Source organism: Balaenoptera ricei, chromosome X (genome assembly GCF_028023285.1).
Source record: "Balaenoptera ricei isolate mBalRic1 chromosome X, mBalRic1.hap2, whole genome shotgun sequence".
NCBI lineage: Eukaryota > Metazoa > Chordata > Mammalia > Artiodactyla > Balaenopteridae > Balaenoptera > Balaenoptera ricei.
In genome coordinates, this window is record NC_082660.1 from 40,727,689 (window position 1) to 40,755,134 (window position 27,446).

General features: G+C 39.3%; 2 protein-coding genes across 2 annotated transcripts in view; one reads left to right on the plus strand and one right to left on the minus strand.

Annotated features, from left to right (window-relative positions):
- Positions 1-20,572: 20,572 nt before the first annotated feature.
- On the plus strand, positions 20,573-21,019 carry LOC132357311 (small ribosomal subunit protein eS26). Its single transcript, XM_059910682.1, has one exon. The coding sequence runs from the start codon at positions 20,591-20,593 to the stop codon at positions 20,936-20,938; it is 348 nt and encodes a 115-aa protein (XP_059766665.1). The 5' UTR covers positions 20,573-20,590; the 3' UTR covers positions 20,939-21,019.
- A 3,761-nt stretch (positions 21,020-24,780) lies between these two features.
- The window catches only part of EFHC2 (EF-hand domain containing 2), a 204,387-nt gene continuing 201,721 nt past the window's right edge, over positions 24,781-27,446 (minus strand). The window contains 1 exon segment of the mRNA XM_059910794.1: positions 24,781-24,880. Coding sequence (XP_059766777.1) covers positions 24,781-24,880 — 100 coding nt within the window.

Consider the following 27,446-nt stretch of genomic DNA (forward strand, 5'->3'; position numbering starts at 1 on the left):
ACAGAGCATTCACCCAGGTTGGCTTAAGATGGGCCTATACAGCTCCTTGATACCTATACCAAAACTCCTCTGGATAAAGCGACATGGGAACATGCTTATAGAGGAAAGCAAAATTTTTTTTAAGTGGCTGGGTTTATTTATTAGAAATTAATATGCCTCTGTGGGGACTAGTTTTGTGACACATTGTGTCATTTGCAGAACTGGTTGGGGGTCCATACACCACAGCTGTTCATTTTCTCAGGTGCTGCACATTCCCCATGAGATAGTCTTCATCCACCATTAGCCTCATCCCTAATGGCCTATATTAATTTATAACTGAGGGGAATTGCAAAAATGCACTATGTTTCACAGAAGCAAGGCGAGCTCTTGCAACCCTTTTAAAGTCATAATAAATTAAGCTGCAAAGTATGCCCATATTTATCTTGCATCATTTTTATAGTTATTGCTGCTATTTTTCTTATGCTACCTTAATTAAGATATGTCTTTGGAGGATTAACTTCTGTTGGAAAAAAAAAGCAGAATTTTAAAAAATAGCTTTGTTTTGTTTCTGTGAATAAAGAGTAGGTGCTTTGGGTTGACCAGATGGTAGAAAGAGGCGGGGAGCTCTGGCCTAGGAGTCTCATTCTGTTTCTACCTTATACTAGCCAGGTGACTTGGGTGTTACTTGCCCCCCTCTGGGCCTCAGTTCTGGAAAAAGAAGAAGTTGGACTAGCCAATCTCTGGGGCCCTTTCCTTGGTTCTTTGACCGGCCCCTCCCGTTGTTAACTAAGCAATCAAGCCAATGGCTGTCAGATTTATTCATGTCTGTCATGAAACTCACTGAAATAGTTAAAATCTGAGTTAGTTTTTAATGACTGAACTGAGTAGGCTACTCAGTATCCAGATAGATCATTCCACAGCTGGTTGTTATGACAACCAGAAACAATGCTGCAAAAGCCAAGGACTCAGTGGAGAGAAATGGTCACAACCAGTGGCCCCTCTGCTATGGGAGCTTTCAAAGGGCCGAGTTAGCCCTGTGGATTTGTTCTCTCCAGCCCAGGGCCAACACTGGTCCCATTAGTCTTTCTATCTGATATGAGGTTTTGCACTTAGTCATTTTACAACAGCTATGTATTTAATCTACAAAGCAACCCTGAAAAATCCCTTGGTGTAGCCAACCGTAGCCTGCTCTTCAAGCTAATTATTTTTCTTTGTTAATGAGAAAGTATCCATATGCCTAGTAAATTCTTGTCCGTATACATCTTTATTTTCATTAATTTTATGCAACATAGCTCAAGCAATAAGTCAATGTCTGGTTAAGAAGGGCATACAATGCCCTTTTAAGGTTTTACAATCACAAAAGATTTCCCCTCTTTAGTTCCTCTTGAAGAGGCGTACTTTTTTTTTTTCCAGGTCAAAGAGAAATAACACAGCAATCCTTCCAGCCAGGCTCTCCTGCAACAGGCCACACTCCACCAAGCAGGAGGTTGGCCGTTACCACTTACGGTAAATCACTAGACAGCGGAGCCATCTTTGCCAGTCAGAAATATTTCCTCACCACACTGGTTCTGTTTGTTTGGTCTTGGGTTTATGCAGTTCCTGGCACAGGGAGGGCCTTTTCCTCCTCTGCCAGGTTTCTTTCAGCCTTGCTACAGCCTAGTTTCAACTCTGGCTTAGAATCCAACCCACAAAACTACCTTTCCAATTGCTCCTTTTGGCCCAAAGAATGTCACCCAGTTTCCAGTGAAGGCCTCAGTCAAAGGCCTTGTTGTTCTGGGAGGTGGTACCCCAGTGGGATGGGCCATTGCCAACCACGTCTCCCTCACCCACCCCAGCCCTGGGGACTACTGGGGGACTTTGAGTTCCCACAGCTCCATAAGCAGGCACTGAGGGTCTGGGATGCCTTTGGACAAGGTGGCAGGGCATAATTAAGGGGTTCTGAAACTCATGACTTATAAAGACCCTGGTCAAGCTGACTCTGAAAATAAAAGAGAAAAAAAAAGGTTTTCAAGCAATAACAAATAATAATAATATGGATTAGGTCTCAAACTAACACAAACTAATTTAGGATTTGAGGCCACTTAGCAGGAAACCTCCCATTCATGTTCCCAGAACTCTATCCCTCCCTGTTGTCCACACACAATGTTCCCTTTCTCAGGAAGTAATTTCTGTTAAAAAGCTTTTATTGCTCAGTTTATGGGGATTTCATACTCGGATTTACAATACTTCTCAGGCTCCATACACACAAGTCATGGGATCTTGATTTCTAAAGAGGGAGTAGCTGCTGATATCTTAAAGAAGACATCAGCTTTGGCCAATGCCCCAACTTCTTTAGGGGAAGACTTTGTCCCTAGAACTGAGAAAGGAATAATGCTGGAAATGCCATGTGGTCACTGGTGGCTGAACCTCATATGAACCACACGTCACCTGACCCCACCTCTCTCCATCCCTGCCCCTCTCATTGCTGCTCCCACTTATTTGATAATGGGATGGGAGACATCAGGCCAAAATATTTATTAAGCACACTCTGAATGCAGAACAAAGTCCAAGGCAAAAAGAATGGGGAGAAGGGAATCAAAACTTACAGTTCGGACCTTAATAGTCTTTCACTAGGACTCTCACTACAGCCTGATAAATGGTCTTCATGCTGCTAGCTTCTCCTCCATTCTCTAATCCAGTGGTTCTCAAACTTTAGGGGCATCAGATTTACCTGGGGGGGATGATTATTAAAGCACAGGTTTCTGGGCCTCACTCTCAGATTGTCTGATACAGCAGGTCTGAGGTGGAAGCAAGAATTTGCAGTATTAAAAGTTTCCATATGATTCTTATATTCATGGACCAGGGACCACACTTTGAGAACCACTGCTCTTATCCATTCTTCTCCCTGTTTCCAGAATGATCCCCTAGCATAGGAGTCTGACCAAGCACTCATCACCCAGTCACTATGGAATAAAGTCTCAACTCAACATGACATTTAGGGCCTCCCCACTGGGGTCCCAGCTGCTGTGTGCAGTCAAAACCTCACACATCCCATGTTTTAGCTTTTAGCTTGGGTTCCCTCAGAAGCAAACCCAGAGACGAGGATTTGAAGGGTAATGCCAGGAAGCAATAGCGTAGGAGGCAGTAAGTAAGACAGGGAAAAAAAGGAAACCAATACAGAGTTAGTTAAAGAGAAGATTACTGCTGTGGGCAACTGGGGTCCAATCTCACTGGGGGCCTCTGGAGGACCGCATAGAGAACACCTCAGAGCTATCCTGCCCAAGAGCTGAAGTACCTGGGGAATTATCCACCAATTTCTGTCAGCCTTTCGTTGAGGGCTACCTCTAGACCCATCAACTGCCTGTCACTTCCGGCGTGCCCCTATACAAATCTAGGTCACTGTGGAGGCCAGAGAAAGCACTCAGGCAGAGCCCTAGGTACTTGAAGCAGGAAGCCATCAGGTCAGAGTACATGCAAATGGTGACTGCTGAGCGCTCTTTGATGCGCCACCATCAGCTTCTACTCTACAAGTCCTCTTCATACCCAGCTCTTTCACACATCTCTTCTCCTGTGCAGAAGGGCCCAAGCCTGCCTTCTCCTGCTCTGGCTCTCTGGAAGACAGAGTTTTGGATGGGGCTGAGATGATTCTTTAGGGCTTAGGTTGGCAGTAGGCTGGGTGATCATCAGCTCAGTAGCACACAAGTCTGTATAACCAGACAAAGTTAAGGAGCCCAGGGGCAGATGGTGAGTAGAAACAGCAGCACCAAGAGGGCCATGAGCACTAAGGAAAGACGCTGCAGGGTGGGGTGGTGGCGTGGGGTGTGCTGACAAAGCAGCTGAGGGGGTGTCTGCAGGCAGTCTTTTGAAGTCATCCTTTGGGACAAATTTTGAGCCTTTTGGCCTTTAGGCCAGTGGTGGCCACCTGCCCTGCAGTGATTATGAAACACAATCGAATGCAAGATGAAATAGTGGAATTACATCATCCTGTTGCCCAAATGGTAAGTCTTAGAGCACAGGCTGGTAAAGAAGGGTTTGCACAGCACTCGTGGGTGTGGTTACTGTGACCATACCCTGGCACTTAGGTGACATGCTGCCCCTTCCAAGTGCTGTTAGAACCCCTTCTTTCTCAGTCAGTCTTTGCCTCAGGCACTGAGCCTCAGATATTGTTAATTTCTTGAGAACCCAACAAGGTGAGAATATTCTCTCCCTTGATTTTCAGACTTCTTGTTCTGCTATTGGGGTTATGGGAGTGCAGAGTTATGGATGGCTTAAAGTGATTCCGGGCAACAAGGATGTGTAACACTGGTGTGTGTGGGTGGGCAAGAAAGACAAGAGTAATAAACAATCAAAAATTCCCATTTAATGTTATATAGTAACTTAATATTCACTATATAAAACTAAAATGTCTTCTGTAAAAAAAAAATAGAAATTTTTTCCTAAGGAAATCTTCTGACCGAAACAGTCTTAAGCTCATGAAATGTTAGTGAGTGGCTGATTCATATCCTTTTTTTTTTTTAACCCCTTTATCCTTTTTAATCACAGTTGAAGTGACATATGCATGAACTTTGCAAGGCATAAGAAAACATAATTTACTTGACATGATTTGGGGAGAGAAAAACTGAAATATATTAAACATCACTCAACCACATTATTTAGAGAGAATAAAATCAGAGACACTAATTGCCCATGATGGCTATTTATACAATGCGCCACTGGAGTGAAGGGATCCTGGCTGCTCTTGAAATAGGCAGTTTAAATTTGATCCAGAAGGCAACCAGTGGAGCCAGTAAAGACACATAATCTGGGAGGTGACATGTTTTCTCTGTTAAAGTACAGCTATTGAGACGGTAAAGAAACAAGAACAGGCCCTAGTCTAGTCTCAAGTGAGACTGCAGGGTGGAAAAACTTTGCCCCCTTTTCTATCTCATTCTCCTGCTTGATGTCCTTCCTTCAGATGTCCTGAAGATGACCCCTAAGTGTCCCAAACTCAACCGAGCAATGACTTCTGCTTTAGAATGATCCTTTCTTTCCTCCACATCCACCAAAATGTACCTGTTCTATGTCTTAATCTTCAAAAGTTTGCTATGTGATTAATTAGCTATCAACTATAACCTAATACACAAATTCCCATAAAGACTCAAGGACAAATGGTGGCACAAGGAGAATCCATCAATTTCCCATGTCAATTTGGGGATCACATAGAGAGGTCTTCTTTTTCTTAATGCATCCTGTTAGTGTGAACAATAAAATTCAAGTGAATAAATGCACCCGAATAAAAACACCTCAGGGTTTTAAGGATTCTAGTACTTCCCAAAGAAGTTGTGATGGGGATGCATAGGCTCAGTTGCCAAATCATTTTGTTCATGGTGTTGACATTTGGGGATCCCTATTAGAGAAAGGAGAAAGGTCTACATTCACATTCTTCCAAATATATAGGCTTGCCTGAATTTCCTAAAAATAAAAAGGTCTAAGGAAGTTACCTTAGAATTTTCAGTTCTAATAAGTTAGAAATAGATTTTTATCTTTCCCTGGTGAAATTTAAGTTCTAGTTTCCAATTTCTCAGATCATTCCTTTAGGCACTATACTACCTGGAATGGCACTGGTCTCTCTAAGCCTTGACGTATCTTCGTTTTTACGCACTGCCAGGCAATATGAATGTCATCAGAGTAATAAACAGCCAAAACAGCCACACAAAAGACACTAACCAATTTGTACCAGTGGTATAAAGGCTCACCCCCAGGTTCTCCACAAAGGGCCTGTGCCCACTGCCAGGTGCCCTTCCCACCCAAAACACTATTCCTTTGCTCCCAAAGATGTTGCAGTTAACACCGCCAATTAAGATTACTTTGGGGGGGCTTCCCTGGTGGCGCAGTGGTTGAGAATCTGCCTGCCAATGCAGGGGACACGGGTTCGAGCCCTGGTCTGGGAAGATCCCACATGCCGCGGAGCAACTGGGCCCGTTAGCCACAACTACTGAGCCCGCGCGTCTGGAGCTCGTGCTCCGCAACAAGAGAGGCCGCGACAGTGAGAGGCCCGTGCACCGCGATGAAGAGTGGCCCCCGCTCGCCGCAACTGGAGAAAGCCCTCGCACAGAAACGAAGACCCAACACAGCCAAAAATAAATAAATAAATAAATTTAAAAAAAAAAGATTACTTTGGGGAAGGGAATGGAAACTGAGTTAAACTAGTAGTACCTGCAATATACCAGGCAATGTATTAAGGTGCTTTCATAGACCTTTATTTCCTTTACTTGCCCCAAACGCTTGTAAAATCGGCATTATAATTCTCTACTCCTCAAAGAGAAACCTGAAAAAGAAAAAGTTACTTGCCACCTAAATTAAGTAGCAGAACAAAAACTGGCTCCGAGACCCATGCTATCTCCTCCAAATTAGTGGTTCTCGAATGTGTCATTCTCCAGACCAGCAGCGTCATCATCACCTGGGAACTTGTTAGAAATGCACATTCTCGGGCCTTGCTCCAGATCCACTGGATGAGAAACTCAGACAATCTGAGAAGCTCAGGAATTTGTGTCTTAACAAGCCCTCCAGTGAGGCTGATACTCCTCAAAATTGGAGAACACCTGTCCTAGAGCACAAATCCACATGACGATACCCAGAAATGAGCTCATCACAGTGTGGTCCCTTGCCAGGGGCATTTAATCGTTACAAGCCCAGATACAAGCTCACTCCTCTGTACCCTCCCTGTTCTCAGATGATCTCTTAGTCTTAACAGCCATCCTTGTCCGTATCATCTTGTTGCCATTTATCACTTATGTCTCACAACAACTCTTCCACTGGGGCCTGAAACTCTTAGATTTTTGCAGTGATTTAATTTTTCACATCTGTCTTCCACTTAACAGTGCCTGACAACAGTGGCTTGCATAAAGCTACAAGCTCCATAAATATTGGTTTCCATGATGAATGGACATATCAGAAGAGCTAACAATCACTTTGTATACCTCAAAAATATTGGAATATTCTTCAGCCTGGAGAGAACCTATTAAATGAAATGCTGACAAATGAGAATGTGTTCTCCTCAAGGTCGGTGCTTCTTCAAGTCCGATGTGCCCACAAACCACTTGAGGATCTTGTTAAGATGCAGATTTCATTCAGGAGTCTAACTTCCTACAAGCTCCCAAGTGATGTCCATGCCGCTGGTCCACAGACCACACTTTGAGTAGTGTGGTTAGGGTGTCCATGATCTCAAAGGGTCTGAAAACTGGGACACAGGAAGAATAGTTGCGGTGGAGTCCTCTATGGTTGGATTTGGACATTTGGAGGTGAAGGGTAGTACATTCACCCTCAGCTGGCCCAAGGGCAGTGAGGGGACGTTATATTACATTTAGAAGATTTTGATTTCAGCTCAATAGAGAGGAACTCCCAAACCATCAGAATTGTCTATGCAGTAAATGGGTTGCCTGAAATTATCTGTGCCCTCCCCACCTTCCCCAGCCCGGGAAGTGTTCCGTGGCAGATGAGGGATCAATGGGCAGGGGTATCACAGAAGGGAATCCTGAATGGGACAAGATGGCCCCAGGGCCGATCCAGCAAGGTTTAGGTACACTCTTTCATTCTCCAACTGAGAGCAGAGACCACGTCTCATTCTTATTAATAATGTTGTCAGTGTTCCTAATATAGGTCAAACATATATTCTGAAGAAAATATGAATTTATAAAAGTGCAAAGGAAAAGTGAAAAATCAGTTAAGTCCTATTACCCAGAAATAACTACTGTGAACATTATAGACTATTTCCTTCAAACTCTTTTCTAAGCATATATTTTTAAACGGTTGAGATTTTCTTGATATAAAATTTTGAACTCTGATTTTTTTCCCTTAGTATTTATATCTTAAGTAATTCCTCATGTCATTAAAAAATGCTTCATAATGCTTCTTAATCGCTGCATCATATTGTTTTCTTGTACGTACTGAAATGGATTTAATCAACCCCTAATCACAGGCCATTTCTGCTATTTCCATATCCTCACTATTTTACATAATGTTACAAAGATTAACTTAGTGCATAAATCTTGGTCTGCATCTCCAATTATTTCCTTAGGTTGCCTTACTAGAGTATGGATATTTTAAGGCTCTAAATAGATATTCTCCAATTGCTTTTTAGAAAACTTGTACCACCAGAAATGAGAGAAAGTATGGATTCCCCATTTTCCTCAGCAATAGGGAAATTACCACTTTAAAAAATTTATGACATTGATTTCATAGAAATAGACTCGGGCTTCCCTGGTGGTGCAGTGGTTGAGAATCTGCCTGCCAATGCAGGGGACACGGGTTCGAGCCCTGGTCTGGGAAGATCCCACATGCCGCAGAGCAGCTGGGCCTGTGAGCCACAATTACTGAGCCTGCGCATCTGGAGCCTGTGCTCCGCAACAAGAGAGGCCACGACAGTGAGAGGCCCGCGCACCGCAATGAAGAGTGGCCCCCACTTGCCGCAACTAGAGAAAGCCCTCGCACAGAAATGAAGACCCAACACAGCCATAAATAAATAAATAAATAAATAATTTAAAAAAAAAAAAAAAAAAAAAAAAAAAAAAAAGAAATAGACTCATTATAGTATTCCAGTTATATTTCTCTGACTCCATTTAAAGTTAAATACAATTTTAGGTTTGTCAGCCATTTTTATTTCTGTTTTGTGACTGAATTCTTGGCTTATTTTCCATTAGTCCTAGAATATTCCTTATCAAATGTGTATGATATTCTTTTTACATATTGAAGATAAATCTGATAAGCCATCATTTGTTGTATCTGCTTAAACTATTTATTGTCTAATGTTATGTTTTCAATGTTCCAAAAGTTTTAATTTCATTATCAAATCTATTAATCTTTTTCTGCTCCCTTCAACGTCTTTTATACTTGGAAAGTCTTCTCCAAGTGCAAAGGATATACTTAGTCAATAAATGTTCAATTTTTATGGTTTGAATTTTGACAGTGAACTTTAATCCATGTATAATTAATGTTCAGGTGGGCTATATAGGTTTCTTTTCCAAAGAGCTGTTCTTCTAACGAATGTATTGAATAATGTGTATCTTCTCCCACTGAATTTTTCTACATTGAAAACTTTTGTTTGTTAAAGGTACAAAAACACTTTGTTCTGTCAGTTTATTATATTTCTAGTGAGAGCATATGACTGAGTATGCATCATTTTTTAAAAATCTTGATTTAAAACTTGCAATCTCAAAGTCTCAAACCAAGTTTATTTCTCAAATTTTCACTTTGAAAAATTTCAAAACTACAGAAAAATTAAAATAATAATACAATGAATACCCATATACTCTCCACCTATATTCACCAATTGTTTATAGTTCCTTTAACTTTTTATACGTTCTCCCTCCCCTCCCTTCCCCTTCCCCCTGTTTTGTTTTGTTTTCCTGAACCACTTGATAGATGCAATCATTTTGACACTTGAACTTCACCCCAAAATCTTCACCATGTATCTCCTAAAAACAAGAGCATCTTCTTACATAAACAGAATACTTGGGAAACAACATTCATACAGTAGTACTATTAACTAATAAATTGTCCATACTCAAATTTCCCCAATTGTCCCAATTATATTCTTTATAGTTTTCCTTTTCCTCATATAGAATTCAATCAAGGATTACACATTGTATTTAGTTCTTGTGGCCCTTTAGTCTCCTTCTTTTGTCTCTCATGATACCGACAGTTTTTCGATATTTCAGGCCGGTTGTCTTATAGACTGTCTCACAATCTGGCTAGCCTGAGAGTTTATTCAAGAGTAGATCCTAGTTAAATATTTTTGTTAGAAAAACTTCATAGGTAGTGCTGTGTCTTCTCAGAGCATCACATCAGGAGACTCCTATTGATTTTTTTTTTAATCAGCTTAATTGACATATAATGTACATGCACTAAAATTAGCCAATTTTAAGTGTAAAATTGAATGGATATTGACAAATTTATAGTCATGTAACCACCACTTCGGTCATGATTTAGAACACCTGCAACATCCCAAAAGGCTCCCGTGTGGCCCTTTGCAATCAGTCTCCTTCCCACAATCTTGGCATCCACTGACCTGCTTTCTGTCACTATAGTTTTGACTTTTCTAGAATGTCATACGAATATATCACACAGACTTCCTTGTCTGTCTTCTTTCGCTTAACATAATACTTTAGGATTCATCCATGTTGTTGTATGTATCAATACATCATAGTTTGTTTATTCATTCACCAGTTGATTGACATTTGGAGTCTCTTCTTTTTCCTTTCTGTTTTTTTGGCTGCACCCGTGGCTTGCGGGATCTGAGTTCCCTGACCAGGGATCGAACCTGTGCCTCCTGCAGTGGAAGCGCGGGGTCTTAACCACTGGACCGCCAGGGAAGTCCCTGATGTCTTTTCAATTTGGGGCTATTATTAACAAAGCTGCTATGAATATTTGAATACAAGTCTTTGGACACATGTTTTCATTTCTCTGGGGTATATACCTAGGCATGGGATCAATGGGTCATATGGTAGGTATGCTTAACTTTATACGAGACTCCCAAACTATTTTGCAAAGTGACTGGACCATTTTGCATTCCACCAATTGCTCTGCACCCTAGCCAGCACTTGGTATTATTAATATTTTTAAAAAATGTTAGCCATTCTAATGGGTGTGTAATGGTGGCACATTGTAGCTTTGATTTGCATTCCCTTAACAGCAAATAATGTTGAACTCCTTTTTGTGTGTTTCTTTGCCATTTGAATACCTTCACTGGTGAAGTGTCTCTTCAAATCTTTCACCTATTTTTTAAATTGGGTTGTTTGTTTTCCTAATCTTGAGTTTTGAAAGTTCTTTATATATTCTGGATACAAGTCTTTTGTTGGATATGCTATTTACAAATACTTTTTCTCCCAGTCTGTGGCTTCCCTTTTAATTTTCTTACTATATCTTTTGAAGAACAGAAGTTTTACAGTTTGATCAAGTTCAATTAGTCAATTTATATGCTGTAAATATCCATATATAGGTTTTTGTATGAACATATGTTTGCATTTCTCTGGATTAAAGGCCCAGGAGTGAAGTTGCTGGGTCATATGAAAGGTACATGTTTAGTTTTTTTTTAAAACATCTTTATTAGAGTATAATTGCTTTACAATGGTGTGTTAGTTTCTGCTTTACAACAAAGTGAATCAGTTATACATATACATATGTCCCCGTATCTCTTCCCTCTTGCATCTCCCTCCCTCCCACCCTCCCTATCCCACCCCTCTAGGTGGTCACAAAGCACGGAGCTGATCTCTCTGTGCTATGCAGCTGCTTCCCACTAGCTATCTATTTTACGTTTGGTAGTGTATATATGTCCATGCCACTCTCTCACTTTGTCCCAGCTTACCGTATCCTCCCCGTATCCCTTCCCTGTATCCTCAAGTCCATTCTCTAGTAGGTCTGCATCTTTATTCCCATCTTGCCCCTAGGTTCTCCTGACCATTTTCTTTTTTTTTTTTTTTTTTTAGATTCCATATATATGTGTTAGCATACGGTATTTGTTTTCCTCTTTCTGACTTACTTCACTCTGTATGACAGACTCTAGGTCCATCCACCTCACTACAAATAACTCAGTTTTGTTCCTTTTTATGGCTGAGTAATATTCCATTGTATATATGTGCCACATCTTCTTTATCCATTCATCTGTTGATGGACACTTAGGTTGCTTCCATGTCCTGGCTATTGTAAATAGAGCTGCAATGAACATTTTGGTACATGACTCTTTCTGAATTATGGTTTTCTCAGGGTATATGCCCAGTAGTGGGATTGCTGGGTCGTATGGTAGTTCTGTTTTTAGTTTTTTAAGGAACCTCCATACTGTTCTCCATAGTGGCTGTATCAATTTACATTCCCACCAACACATGTTTAGTTTTTAAGAAAGTGCCAAGTTGTTTTACAGAGTGGCTATACCATTTTACATCCCCACCAGCAAAGAGCAAGAGATTCAGCTTCTCCACATCCAGTCAGTATTTGTTGTTGTCACTATTTTTTTAGGCACTCTGAGAGATGTGTACTAATATTGCATTGTGACTGTTTGCCTTTCCTTAATGGATAAATGATATTGAGAGTCTTTTTATGTGCTTATTTTTCACTTTTTGGTGAAATTTCTGTTCATGTCTTTTGTTCCTTTTGTAATTGATTGTTTGTTTACTACTGAGCTTTGAGATTTCTTTACATATATCCTTTGTTGGATATATGGTTTGCAAAGATTTTCTCTTGGTCTGTAGCTTGTTTTCTCTTCCTCTTAACAGGGTCTTTTGCAAAGCAAATATTTAAATTTGATGAAGTCCAATTTATCTTTCTTTTTCTTTTATGTATCATGCTTTTGATATCAAGTCTAAGAACTCTTCACTTGCCCCTTATCCTGAATGTTTTCTCCTGGGTTTTATTTTTCTGAAAGTTTTATGGCTTACCATATTACATGTAAGTCCATGATCCATCTTGAGGTGATAGTATAAAGTGTGAAGTTTAAGTCAAAGTTCTTTTCTTTTTTGACTTATGGATGTTCAATTACTTCAGTATCATTTGTTGAAATGCTATCTTTCCTCCACTGACTTAGTTTTGCTCATTTGTCAAAGATCAGTTTGTACCATTTGTGTGGGTCTATTTCTGGGTTCTCTCTTCCCTTCCATTGATTTATGTGTCTATCATTCCACCAATGACAAACAATCTAGATGATTGTAGATATATAATGAATCTTTAAATCAGATAGACTGATTCTTCCTACTTTGTTCTTCTTTTTCAAGGTTGCTATAGCTATTCTAGTTCCTTTCTTTTCCATATAAATTTTAGAATAATGTTGTCTATATCGCCAAAAATTCTTACTGAAATTTTGATAGAAATTGCATTAAATCTGTATACCAACTTGGGAGAATTCACACCTTTAGTATATTGAGTTTTCCAGACCATGCTCAATTGATATATTTTTATTGAGGTGAAATTCACATAACATTAACTATTTCAAAATGTAACTTTTAGGGGCAATTAGTACATTCACAATTTTGTACAATCATCACCTCCACCTAGTTCCAAAACATTTTCACCGACCCAAAATAAAACTCTCTCCTTCCGGTCCACTCTGCTTTGTCTCTATAGATTTAGCTATTCTGGATATTTCATATAAATGAAATCATACAATATGTGAACCTTTTCTATCTGCCTTCTTTCACACAGCATAATGTTCTTGAGGTTCATCCATTTTGTAGCATCTATCAGTACCTCATTCCTTTTAACAGCTGAATAACATTCCACTGCATGTTAACACCACAATTTGTTTATCCATTTATCTGTTGATAAACATTTGAGTTGCTTCATTTTTAGTTATTGTGAATAATGCTGCTATGAACATTTGTGCATAAATATTTGTTTGAGTACCTGTTCTGCCTTCATTTTTGAAAGATATTTTTACTGGGCATAACATTCCACATTATCAGTTTACTATTTCAGTACTTGAAAGACGTTGGTCCATTATCTTCTTCCTTGCATTTTTCCTGATGAAAAATCTGCTGAAATCCTTATTTTTGTTCCTCTGTGCATAACATGTCATTTTTCTGTGGCTGGTTTTAAGATTTTCACTCTATATCTAGCTTTGAGCTGTTTATGATGTTCCTTGGTGTAGTTTTGTTCATATTTCTTGTGCTTGGGTTGAGATTCTTACATCCATATGTTACTTATTTTCATAAAATTTGGAAATTTTTAGGCCATTATTTCCCTGTCTTTCTTCTCCCTCTGTTATAATAATTGCATATTAGAGTGCTTTAAGTTGTCCTGCAGTTCACCAATGTCCTGTTCACTTTTTTCCAATTTTTTACTCTTTGTGTTTCATTTTGGATAATTTCTATTAGTATGTCTTCAAGTTCATTAATCTTTTTCTTCTGCAAAGTCTAATCTGCCATTAATCCCATTCATTATATTTTTCATCTCACCTCATACATTGTAGTTTTTATCAATAGAAGTTTGAGTTGTGTCTTTTTAAATCTTCCATGTCTCTCCTTAACTTTTTGACTATATGGAAAACAGTTTTAATAGCTGTTTGATTGTCCATTTCTGCTAATTATAACATCTGTGTCAGTCTGGGTCAGTTTCTATTGATTTCTTTTTTTTTTCCTTGTTGTAAGTTGAAGTTTCCTTTTCTTTGCATGCCTGGTAATTTTTTATTGGAGGCAAGACCTTGTGAATTTTACCTTTTTGGTTGCTGAATATTTATGTATTTCTATCAATATGCTTAAGCTTTTTTTTGGTGAGACATAGCTAAATTATTTGGAAACAGTTTGATCCTTTTAGGTATTGCTTTTTAAATGTGTCAAGTGGGATAAGAACCATGTTTAATCTAACGTTCATTATTCCTTATTATTGGGGCAAGAACTATCTGAGTACAATTCTCCATGAGAGACTTTACAGTCAGGTTGTTGAGAATAGGCAGTATTATCAGCTTTGTTCAGACACTAAGTACCATTCTCTCTAATCCTTTCAGGTGGTTCCCCAGTCTTGGGTAGTTTCCTCACACATGCACTGCTCAGTACTCCACTGAATACTCAAGGAGCCTTCTGAAGATCTCTGAAGCTCTATCTCTGTGCAGTTCTCTTCTCTCAAGTAATATGTCCTTTTGAACTCTAGCAACCTTGATATTCCTAGACTCTCAGTCCCATCTCTTCTAGTCAGAGAGGCCACCATATTCTATTTCGTTTCCCTCTTCTTGTGCCATAGGCCAGAAACTTTCTCAAGGCAGTAATCTGCGGCAATAGAGGGGTTCGCCACATTTGTTTCCTGTCTCTCATGGATTACTCTCCTTCTCTACCTGAAATCCAGTGTCTTAAAAAGCATTGTTTGATATATTTTGCCTGTTTTTCAGTTCTTTCAGGGAGAAAGGTAAATCTGGACCCTGTTACTACATCTTGGTCAGAAGCAGAACTCTAACAGTAATAATTTTAAAAATTATTACTCCAACATAAAAGCGAGATCTCAAAGAGATATCTATGTTCCCACGTTCACTGCAGCATTATTCACAATAGCCAAGATATGGAAACAACCTAAGTTTCTATCAATGGATGAATGGGTAAAGATATACATATATACAATGGAATATTATTCAGCTATGAGAAAGAAGGAAACCCTGCCATTTTGTAAAAATATGGATGAACCTTGAGGGCATTATGCTAAATGTAATAAGTCAGACAGAGAAAGCAAATACTGTATGATCTCATTTATGTAGAATCTAAAAAGGTTGAACTCAAAAGAACAGATAGTAGAGTAATGGTTACCAAGGGCTTGGGGTGGAGGAAATGGGAAGATGTTGGTCAAAGGGTACAAACTTCTAGTTATAAGATGAATAAGTTCTGGGGAATCTAGTGTACAGCATGGTGATTATAGTAAAAAATGTTGTATTGTATACTTGAAATTTGCTGAGAGTCGATCTTAAATGTTTTCACCACAAAAAAGAAATGGTAATTATGTGACATGATAGAGGTGTTAGCTAACACTACAGTGGTAATCATTTTGCAATATATAAATGTATCAAATTAACATGTTGTACACATTAAACTATGCAAAGAAGAGCAAAATTGGAGAATTAAAACTACTGATTTCAAGACTTATTATAAAGTTACAATAATCAAGACAGTGTGGTATTGGTGTAAAGACAGACACACAAATCAATGGAACAGAAGGTCCAGACATAGATCTACACATATATCAACAACTGACTTTCAGCAAAGGTACAAAGGCAATTCAGTGGAGAAACAATGATCTTTTCAACAAATGGTACTGTAATAATTGGATACCCATTTGAAAAAAATGAACTTGGAGCCATACCTCACATCATAACAAAAATTAACTAGAAGTGGATTACAAAACTAAGTGAAAAGCCTAAAACTATAAAACTTCTAGAAGAAGACATAAAAGAAAACCCTTGTGACCTTGGTTTAGTAAAGATTTATTAGATATAACACCAACAGCACAATCCATTAAAAAATGAATTGATAAAATAGACTTAGTCAGAATTTAAAACTTTTGCTCTCCAAAAAGCCCTGTCAAGAGAATAAAAAGACTACCAGAATTTGGGAGAAAATATTTAGAAATAACATATCTGATAAAGGACTTATATCTAGAACATACAAGGTACTCTCAAAACTCAATAATTAGAAAACAGGCAACCATAATAAGATACTACTGTTAGGGGAACCACTGACTGAAACCGTCAGCCCTGGCCAGGCACCATAGTAACCACTTGCTTGAGTTATCTTACAGCAGGAGGTCCTGGTAAGGAATGCGGAACTAACAAGCTACCGCCAACTGGAAGAATTCGGGAAAGGTCAAAAGGAGAGAGGAGACGCCAGTCCGTCTGTCCTACCGTCCTCCCAGAATCCTTCTCGCTGGAATCCATCTTGGCTGAGCGATGCACGCGCCACCAGGAAGGACCCTGAGTCAGAATGAGTGGCCAGAGATAACCCGAAAACTAACCCCATTACCATAAAACCCCAGACTGCGAGCCACGTGACAGAGCAGTTCTCCTGGGTTCCCTTACCCTGCTGCTCTCCGCTCGGCGCCCCTTCCCAATAAAGTCTCTTGCTTTGTCAGCACGTGTGTCTCCTTGGACAACTCATTTCCGAGTGTTAGACAAGAACCCACTCTTCGGCCCTGGAAGGGGTCCCCCTTCCTGCAACACTACTACACATCTATTAGAATGGTTAAAATTAAAAGGCTTGGTCATACCAAGTATTTGCAAAAACATGGAGGAACTAGAACTTCATACAGTGCTGGAAGGGAAAATAAAATGGTTCAATCACTTTGGAAAATAGTTTGTCAGTTACCGAAAAAGTTAAACATTGTTAAAAAGGAGACAGGAGGCCCAAAATGATGTGCTAAACCCCATGTCATCAAACCAAGACTTAATACCTAGCCTAACTGCAACCTCAACACCCCCACCCCGCCCAGGAATGTAACGTTTAGCCAGTCAACCTGGAATTACCTAGTCAGCACTGGTGAGGTAATCTCCCCTGCCCCGCCCCCCGAATAGGCCCCTTCCATTCCCCTTAGGAGGGTGACCGTCCCTGAAACAATGCATTCTTTGCTCATAATTTTCTTTTTCTGTCCCCATTTCACCTTCAAAAAGTTTACCTTTTCTACAGCTCAGCAGAGCTCCGTTCTATTTGCTAGATGAGATGCTGCCCCATTCATGGGTCATTTAATAAAGCCAATTTGATCTTTAAATTTACTCATTTTGTTGAATTTTTGTTATTTAACAATATATATCAACCATTGGATCCAGCCGTTCTACTGCTAGGTATTTACCTAAGAGAAATGAAAGCATATATTCACATATAAACCTGTACACAAATGTTCACAGCAGCTTTATTTGTAATAGGTAATAACTGGAAATAACCCAAATTTCCATCAATGTGTGAATGAATTAAACTGTGGTATATCCATACAATGGAATACTACTGAGCAATAAAATGAAATGAAATACTGGTATATGCAAAAACATGGATGAATCTCAAAATAATTATGCTGAGTGAAAGAAAGCAGACCAAAAAAAAAATAATAATAAGTACCTACTGTATAATTCCATTTATATAAAATTCTAGAGAATGCTAACTTTTCTATAGTGACAGAAAGCAGCTAAGTGGCGCGGGGGATGTTGAAGACTAGCAGAATATGCCACCCCCAAATACTCCTCTTTGGCATAAGGATTATTTTGAGCTGCCTATTTTGAGAAATAATCACAGCAGACACAGGAGAAGCTCTGAAAACAGAAGCTATCCTTTCGTAAGGGACGTTTATATCTATAATGGAAATCTCCATTTGTAAGAATATCACCCTCTCTGCACCAGGAAGTGAGGATGGCGCAAAATCACAAGAAGCTCCTATTAATGAAGAAAGTGCTGACTTAACACCTGCAAAACAAATCTTACCCTTGTTTACCTTGCGTTTCCTGGTCATCTTCCCCTCCTCCACAACACACACCTTTCTTCTGTCTTCAGCTGAAGATGGCATTTAAGGTGGTGGCTTAGGTCACCTTGGAGAGTTACTACTTTTTTCTGGATATCTCCCATGTATACCTTCTGGGTTTTTTCTCTTGTTAATCTGTCTTTTATTACAGGGGGTCTCATCCAAGAACTCAGAACGGTAGAGGGAAAATTATTTTTCCTTCCCTACAACGGGGCTGTGTAGAGGGGAGGGATTTCAAAGGAGCGTGAGGAAATTTTGGGGGAATAGGTTCATTATATCTTGATTGGGATGATATTTCACGGGTACATAGATGTGTTAGTTTATCAGATTGTACACTTTAATATGTGCAGTTCATTGTATGACAAGAAAAAGCTCTTTTTAAAAAAAATTAGTAAGTAATACAGTAGGCACTGTGATTCTCAGACAAGAGGCTCCCCCCTAGCCAATCTTACCTAAGCTCACAATTACCATCAAACGTGCATCTCCAGCGCTGGTCATTCTGCTGAGATTTAGACCTGTTCATCTAGTTGCCTTATCAACATCTCCACTTCTCTGTCCCACAGGCACCCTAATTTTAATGTCATATGCCCAAGGCAGAATTCTTGATTCCCCCTCAAACCTGATTTTTTCCTGGTATAGCCCAGCACAATGCATGGCAACTCCACCTACCCAGCTGCCAAAATGACCCAATCCTAATTTTGACTTCTTCTTCTCCCTTATCTTCAACATCCTGAACGTGTCCTGAATCTATCCACTTCTCAGCAACCTCACAACCTCGCTGACGTTACATTAATCCAAACCAGCCATCACTTCTCTGGCAACAGCCTCCTATTCAGCCTTCTCACTGCCAAACTCACTCTTGTAGTTCACACACACAAAGCAGCCAGAGGTTTTTAAATGCAGACGTGATCTTTTCATTCTCCAGATTAAAATCTTTCAGTAACTTCTCATGCCCTTAGGATGACGTTCGAACGCTTTTACACGTGACGTGACACACACAAGGTGGTCCCTATTCTCATCTGGCTCCCCTCTGCAGTTGTCATCTCCTGCCCCTCCCCTTCTCTCTCTGCACTCTCTGGTCATAGTTCAAACTAGCGCTATCTGCCGCAGTCTGAAATGGCTTGTCAGCTCCGGTTCTGTATGCAGGGAGTGGCTTCACAACGAGAAGGAAGAACGGTGGTAGCAAGGGAGAAACAAGCAGGCAGAAGTAATTTTATCAAGTTCCTCTTTCAGTCAGCTGTTCTTGTACAGGCAAAGTAAGAAAAAGGACACACAGAGATGACTTTGGTGGAACTATTTCTAAAGGAGAATGTATTTTGTGTTTTTCACCAAGCCATCAGCCCCTCTGGATTTTAATATTATAGTGGGGTCATAACAAGCATTTCCTCTATTGTTGGCTTTATACAGAAGCAAAGCAGTTGCTCAGGAAGCTGGGAGACTGATGAATAGTTGGTTTGATGTGTTTGAACCATTCACCACTTTGAGTTAAATGTGCATATTCTGTTCAAAATAGACAATGGGGAGGGGCGGTCCCCTTTTCCCTCTATAACTTGCATAACATCAGGCCTCACTGCTTAAACTAATGAGTGTTTAGAAGTAAAGGCTCCTACTGATTCTAGCCAGTCATTAATTCTCTGCTTGCAGAGCCACTGTGGAGTTTTTCATCAGCCACATTTTTCAGCCGTTTCCAGTTGCTTCTGAGCAGCAGCGCTGACCCTTGGCTTCCTGTGCCATGCACCAGACACATAATGGGCTCGGCAGTCCCCTTGGAAGGAATTTTACTGGCGACCAGGAACAAATGCAAAGAAGATGCATATTCTAGTGTTAGAACTCTTAGTTTGGGGGAACTTAATTGAACACGAAATGAAAATGTTTATTTAAACCAATATATAACCTGGTAGAAGAAGGCGAGTGGGCGTGAATTCCAATTTCTTTTAAACTAATTGCACAGTCAGCGTTACCCTTTGTAATAATGATGTTTGCTCCATTATCACTCCAGGTTTATTTGTTAAATAGCTTCATTGATCTTGCCTCAGTAGGTTTTCCATTTTTACACATCACATTCTCTTGGGAACTGAAAAGCACTGTGCTTCTGAAGATGCTCAGTCAACTTGAAGAGACTCATTTTTGAGAAAGTCTTAACCTGCTTTCAACTGGAAGCAATTCAAACTTTGCCCAAACAAGTATTAGGGCAGAGACTCACTACTTGAGTATATGTTTAATATCATCATTTGGAAGCTGTCTGTCTGAAGGACCATTTACAGACCAATTCTAAAGGGTATTCAAAAATTCAGGAATCTATATACTTAACTAAAACGAATATACATATAATTGGGAACGTGACTATTCATTATTCAGTGGATTCTGAACTATGAAGCAACATAAATATTTTGTGGAAAACCCTACTGTTTCATTAAGCTACTAGTGAAGACTCCAACTGCCAACTTATAGCAAAATCAGAATGTATGGAAGAAGGGGTCAGGGAGATGAGGAACAAGTGGAAAAGGCTATGATGATGAAGCAGTCCTCACTCAAAGTAAGATAAATAAATCCAAGTTGGAAAGGCAAGAGTTTGTTTGTTTTTTTAATTTGGAGAGACTTCATTTTGTTCAATAATTCCCTACTATTTGAAAGAAGGAAGGGCAATTTAAATATCCTAAACTCCTTTTTTCGCCTCTTCGCTTCCAAGATGACCAAGAAAAGAAGGAACAATGGTCATGCCAAAAAGGGCCGCGGCCACATGCAGCCTATTCGCTGTACCAACTGTGCCCGTTGCGTGCCCAAGGATAAGGCTATTAAGAAGTTCGTCATTCGGAACATCGTAGAGGCCGCAGCCGTCAGGGACATTTCCGAAGCGAGTGTTTTCGACGCCTATGTGCTTCCCAAGCTGTATGTGAAACTGCATTACTGCGTGAGTTGTGCCATTCACAGCAAGGTAGTCAGGAATCGTTCTCGGGAAGCCCGGAAGGACCGAACACCTCCACCCCGATTTAGACCTGCTGGTGCTGCCCCACGACCTCCACCAAAGCCCATGTAAGGAGCTAAGTCCTTAAAGACTGAAGAAATACTGTTCTCTGGAAAGACAATAAAGTGGAAATTATACTTTAAAAAAAAAAAAAATAAATATCCTAAACTCATGACTGAGGTATCCATAAAGCCTGGAAGCAATACAACCTCCCAAAAAACCAACTTCAAACAAAGACCGAGAATGGTATGTTTGACATTAATTGGATCAGAGGCAATACATAGACTAAAGTAGGCAAAATGTCTAAACTACTGTGATACTTAAAAGTACAATGCTCTTTATCTCCTCTCTATTGTTTAAAATTTTAACTACTTAATAAGCACTAAAGTCAACCAATAGATGCAGCAACTATGGAAAACAATATGGAGGTTCCTCAAAAAAACTAAAAATAGAGTTGCCATATGATTCAGCAATCCCACTCCTGGGCATATACCCGGACAAAACTATAATTCAAAAAGATACGTGTACCCCCCTATGTTCACAGCAGCACTATTCACAATAGCCAAGGCATGGAAACAACCTAAATGTCCATCGACAGATGAACGGATAAAGAAGATGTGATATACATACACAGTGGAATACTACTCAACCAAAAAAAGAATGACATAATGCCATTAGCAGCAACATGGATGGACCTAGAGATTATCATACTAAATGAAGTCAGAAAGAGAAAGACAAATACCATATGATATCACTTATATGTAGAATCTAAAATATGACACAAATGAACTTACCTACGAAACAGAAACAGAATCACAGACATAGAGAACAGACTTGTGGTTGCCAAGGGGGAGAGGTGGTGGGGGAGGAATGGATTGGGAGTTTGGAGTTAGCAGATGCAAAGCATTATATGCAGAATGGATAAACAACAAGGTCCTACTGTAGAGCACAGGGAACTATATTCAATATCCTGTGGTAAACCATAATGGAAAAGAATATATATGTATAACTGAGTTACTTTGCTGTACAGCAGAAACTAACACAACACTGTAAATCAACTATACTTCAATAAAAATAAATAAATAAAGTCAACCAATAGACATATCCACATTGCTCTTCAAACGGTTAGGTCCAAACGGTTCAGTTAGGTTAAAAAGGGGGAAAAAGGCAAATAAACACTGAACATGAGTAATCTGCTGACAACATCCATACTTTACAACAAGTGACTCAGCAAACCATTTAATGTGAACTTCAACAGCTTTTAATCAGTTCCTTATGCAAAGACATGATTTGATTTGGGCTTTCAAATGACTTTATCAATCATTCCCACAGTTCCAGGAATACTGAAAAACAATGTTCTTAGTACAAAAGGTTTGCCTATATTAACCTTCAACTCACCCAGACATCCACAGGCAGCACCTGTTTTTCCATCAAAATGAGAAATATTAGCTGCTAAAAATATAAGTATATGCAAAGGTTGTGAAACTTCTTTAAAAATTATTACCCAGGAACAATGACAATAGTTGAGATTTCTCTTTTTTAGAGGAAAGAGAAGAGGCAGCTAAAAATCTAAGTGTACGCAAAGGTGGTGAAACGTTTAAAAGTTATTACCCTGGAATAATGGCAATAGTTGGGATTTCTCTTTTTCGGAGGGTAGAGGAGACACAGAAATTACGGCCATCTTCCCCACATCCCCCAAAGATTTGAGTCACAGGGTTTATTTGTGCTGAAAACCAGAGTTATCTACTGCTTGAAACCTAAGCAGACTGCATCAGCATTTCAGGACCACCTGGGACCAAGGAGGTGAGGGCTGGGAGATTTCCAGATGGATTGTAAGACAGTTCATTGATATTTACATAACGAGAATAAATGTTTTTCCTAAGATAGCATTTCCCTTCAGTGTCTTGAGACCACCAGCAAAAGAGGGAGGTACAGAAATTCTATTACATTAATAGTCTTTGTTTTTATGGCTTTGGCATTTATTAACTAGTGGGAGCTGTTTATTGGGTCATAAACTTTACTAATGGGCATATTATCTCTAAATTATAAATCTCCTTCAGTATATGGCTTAGTTATAAAAAGAATAATTATTTAAAGTGTCTGTATGACTGCAATGTATCATGTTTATCGGCATGATTCCTATAATGGCCGTTTAATTGCTAATTGTGGGCTTGTACTGTGAATAACCAGGGCAGTGACACACATCTATGTAACAGAACAAGCAGTTGTCATCCTACAAACTCAGGAGCATATCACTGGCTTGCTTCCTTTCCTTTTCTCCTCCTACTTCTCAAATGAACTATATTACAAGCCTATACAAGGGCTAAATTATCTACATATTTAAAATCTTGAGGGAAAGACAACTGACTGAAGAGTTGAATAGGTAACTGATGAATGTGTCAGCCTGAAAAGTTCCAGGAAAGTGTCATCCTTCTAAAAGCTTGCTCTTTGGGGAATGGAAAATCTTAAAGTGACAAAATGGCTTGGCACTGTCAGTTGTCTTTGAAAAAAAAAAATCAAGAAGTCAAAATTAGACTTTATGAGTAAATGGTTCTAGTATATAAATTGAGTATTCTAGTTTATTGGAAAATCCTATGGGATCTATTTTAACAATGGCACATGTGGAATTATCCTAGGTTTATATATAGAAATGGTTTATTGATGAACTTCAAATTTAAAAAATGAAGGAGCCGTTGTTGTCAAGCGAATTGGTACATCTGACTGCCAAGAAGCCAGCTCATTTCTAGGCAAAAGGCTGCAAATGTGGAGTGAAAGATTAAGAAGATAGAAGGGGCCCTTGAGATGTCACCAGTTCCTCTTCCTCCCCTCAGAGCAGTCCCTGAACGTCAATGTCGAGGACCCTTCTCCATAGGCCTCCATCGTCTCTGAGAACACCAGACAATTGGATTTATGATACCTAGCACCCAGCACTGAAAAATGGGGTACACTGAGACAAACTTCTCACACTGAATTCCCAGAGGTCCATGGTTATGACTTGTAATCGAATATACACTACATGACAAAAGTTCTGCTGAGACTCATAATGTATAGTCCTAGAAGAAAACTAAAAATAGGACTAGAGAAAAGCAAAAGGGAAACATGCTGTAGTCTTAGAATATTAAAACCTCTGGGGTAGGCGGTTATGTATATGTGGAGAATGAACCAAAACAGACCTCTGAAGATCTTCAGCGTTCACATCCTTAAATATTTCAGACATAATACATTTTTGGTCATACTATAATTATATACACATGCATATATTCCTAAGTTAACAAGCTAACTTCAGATATTAAAAGAGCATTAAAAACATAAACACTGCATACGTTTTAATTTCTCTCCCCAATTTTTTGTGTGTGTATGTGTTGTGAGGGAGGGTTTTTTCTTCTCATAGCTTTGTTAATTTCAGAAAAATAAATACCTTCACTCTGCAGAGGTTTAAGGATTATTTTGAAAAGGTGAGTTGCTACAAAGTTTAATTATATAAGTAATAAGCGTGTGTCAAAAAGATTTCAAAAAAAATGTTTAATAGAATCACAACTTATTGCTCTGATATAATTTGATTTTATATTTCATATATAGCTGTCAAAAGTCATTTTCTTTTTGTGTTGTAATGAATCAAATTATGTTGGATAGAAAATTACCATAAGATTCTAGGTATTAATAAATCATATGTATAATAAGAATGCTCAACGTTTCTTTAAATGGCATTTTTAATAGTGCTGGTACATCAGCAATATAATATGATGTTCTGAAAAACTGAAATGACAAAAGGAGATTAATTTTGGAATATGGATTTTAATTCAATATGAACCTTGTTTTTTTTGTTTTTAATGGAATCATATCTACTGAAATAAACTTGGCAAAATTAGAGCAGGAAATCAGGAAATCAAAGGGAGTTAACCCAAACTGCATGGTTACTCATCCTCCAAGCCAAACACATCCTTTAAAAGGTTTAAATAGTAAATGCGTTTCACAGGAATAGGTGATGGCATCCCAAGCCACTCATCTTCACATCTCGGGGAAAAAAACCCAAAGATGGATATAATTAGAACTACATTTCAAAGTGCAGCTTTGTAAATGCAACATCAAATTGTTCCCTGTCAAGCTCTTGGCTAAGCAGTTTATTTCCAAAGCAGATATTTCTACCATCGACTTTCAGATCATAAGGACCCTGTGGTAGATTGGATTCTTGCCCTCAATCCTTCGTCCTTCCCTGTATTAGAATTATACACTGTGCTCTCTGCCATGTGAATTTGCAGAACCTCCTATGGAGTCCTTTTGCCTGCCCCTTTGACATAAATTTGACCACATGGCTGGCTTTGGCCTATGTAATCTTAGCAGATATACCACAGCCAGAGGCCCTAATGTGCTGGCATGATTTGGCTTGGCCCTCTGTGCCTCTGCCATCACCATGAGAAGAACATGGCCCAAGATGCTGCTGGTCCCAGAACGACACAGGTGGAGAAAGCCCAGCTGGAGCCAAGCCCAGCAGATCTACGGGCCCATGGACAAGAAAAATAAACATCTGCTGTTGTGAACTACTGAAATTTGGGGGGGTTGTTATGCAGCATTACTGCAGTGATAGCGCCTCCTATACTTTATTAAGAACTCAATTTTTAAAATCCAGACTGCTAGCGTATTATACTGGTTGCTTGGTTACTGTTTCTTCAATCTAACAATGAAATGAGCACTAGATCATTCCAGGTATGTTCTTGGGGATAAGCTACTTTACATACGTGTGTATAAATACATATACACATATGCTTTATATATATATATAGTATATATGATACATATATGTGTGTATATATTTGCTAATTTCAGAAAAATAAATACCTTCACTCTAAAGAGGTTTAAGAATTATTTTGATAAGGTGGGTTGCAACAAAATGTAATTATATAAGTAACATCAAGGAGATTTCAGAAATCTTGTATATATAAATCTATACACACATACACATACACACTTTTTACTTATGCTGCGATGGTGAATTAATATTAATATCAATGGTGGGGGGGGGTGAGTCCATAACTACGGCTGCTTTTATTTCTACTGTCAAGGTTAATTGTTGCATATAAGAGGTGTTAAATCTTTCCTAGTGCCAAATTAGTATCCAGAGTCACAAGATGTCACAGAAACACAGGAAAGGGCTCAATAATTCTATGTGATGGAGTTGTGGAAGCAACCTGAGTCAGTGATATTTCACTTGGGCTTTATGGGATGAGGAGCAGTTCAGCAGGCGGTTAAAGTGATGAAAGGGGCTCTAGGCATAGCGAACAGCATAAGCAAAGGCCTGGAGACCTAAAAATCTATTTTCAAGAAAGGGTGACTAGCCCAGCGGGTTTGGGGTACACGGTACAAAGGGGCAAGAGAGGCAGCTGGAAGGAAAAGGTGGGGCCGAACTTGAGGGCTTCTGTGCTAGTTTATACTTTACGCTGTGGCTAGGGAAAGGCACTGGTGGGTCTCAGTGAAATCGGACTGGAAGTTTATTAGATAACTCATTGGATGTATGAAGAATGAAATGAAGGTGGAAAATCACTCTGGAGGTTACTGCAATAATCCTGGGGAGAGATGACTGTGCCATAACCAGGGCAGCTGAGCCTGGGATGAACAAGGGCTACATCTGAAAGGTTTTGCTGCAGTAGAACATACAATACCTGGAAGGTGACTGATGTGAAGTGGTGATAAAAGAAGGGGGTCATGTTATGGGTTGAACTGTGTCCCCTCAAAAAAGATATGTTGAAGCCCGAACCCCCTGATATCTCAGAATGTGACCTTATTTGGAAATAAGGTCATTGCAGATATAATTAGCTAAGATGCAGTCATACTGGAGTAGGGTAGACCCCTTAACTCAATATGACTGGTGACCTTATAAACTAATACAGATAAGGATGGTTCTAAGACTTCTAAATTTAGTCACAGCTGACGATGTCTGTATTAGTTTCCTAGGGCTGCCATAACAAATTACCACAAACTGAGAGGCTTAAAGCAACAAAATTTATTCTGTCACCGTGCAGGAGGCCAGATGTCCAAAATCCAGGTGTTGGCAGGGCTGGTTCTTTCTGGAGGCTCTAAGGGAGACTGTCCCATGCTCCTCTCCTAGCTTCTGGTGGTTGATGGCTATCCTTTGAGTTCCTTGGCTTGTAGATACATCACCCCAATCTCTGCCTATATCTTGTTCTGTGTGTGTGTGTGTGTCTGGCTTCACATGGCCTTCTTATAATAACACCAATTACTGGATTTAGGGGCCACTCTAATCCAGTATGACCTCATCTTAACTTTTAGTAGATGTTTTAATTATATCTGCAAAGACCCTATTTCCAAATAAGTTCACATTCTGAGGTTCTGGGTAGACATTAATTCGTGCGGGATAATGTTCAACCCAGGGCAACATTACAAGCAAAATAAGGAAAGCAAGAAGAAGAAGAGTTTTAAACATTTTTAACTGGGAAAATAAGGATCAGAGGGAGAAACTAAGTTCAATTTTGGGCATTTTTATTTGAGGTACCCATAGTACATCAAAGTAAAGATTCTGGTAAACACCTGGAAATAGGGTTCTGTATAGCACAGACCTAGAGTC

What these genes read in the sequence shown, in the direction of transcription:
- LOC132357311 (XM_059910682.1), top strand. Translation starts at nt 20,591, where the DNA reads ATGACCAAGAAAAGAAGGAACAATGGTCATGCCAAAAAGGGCCGCGGC.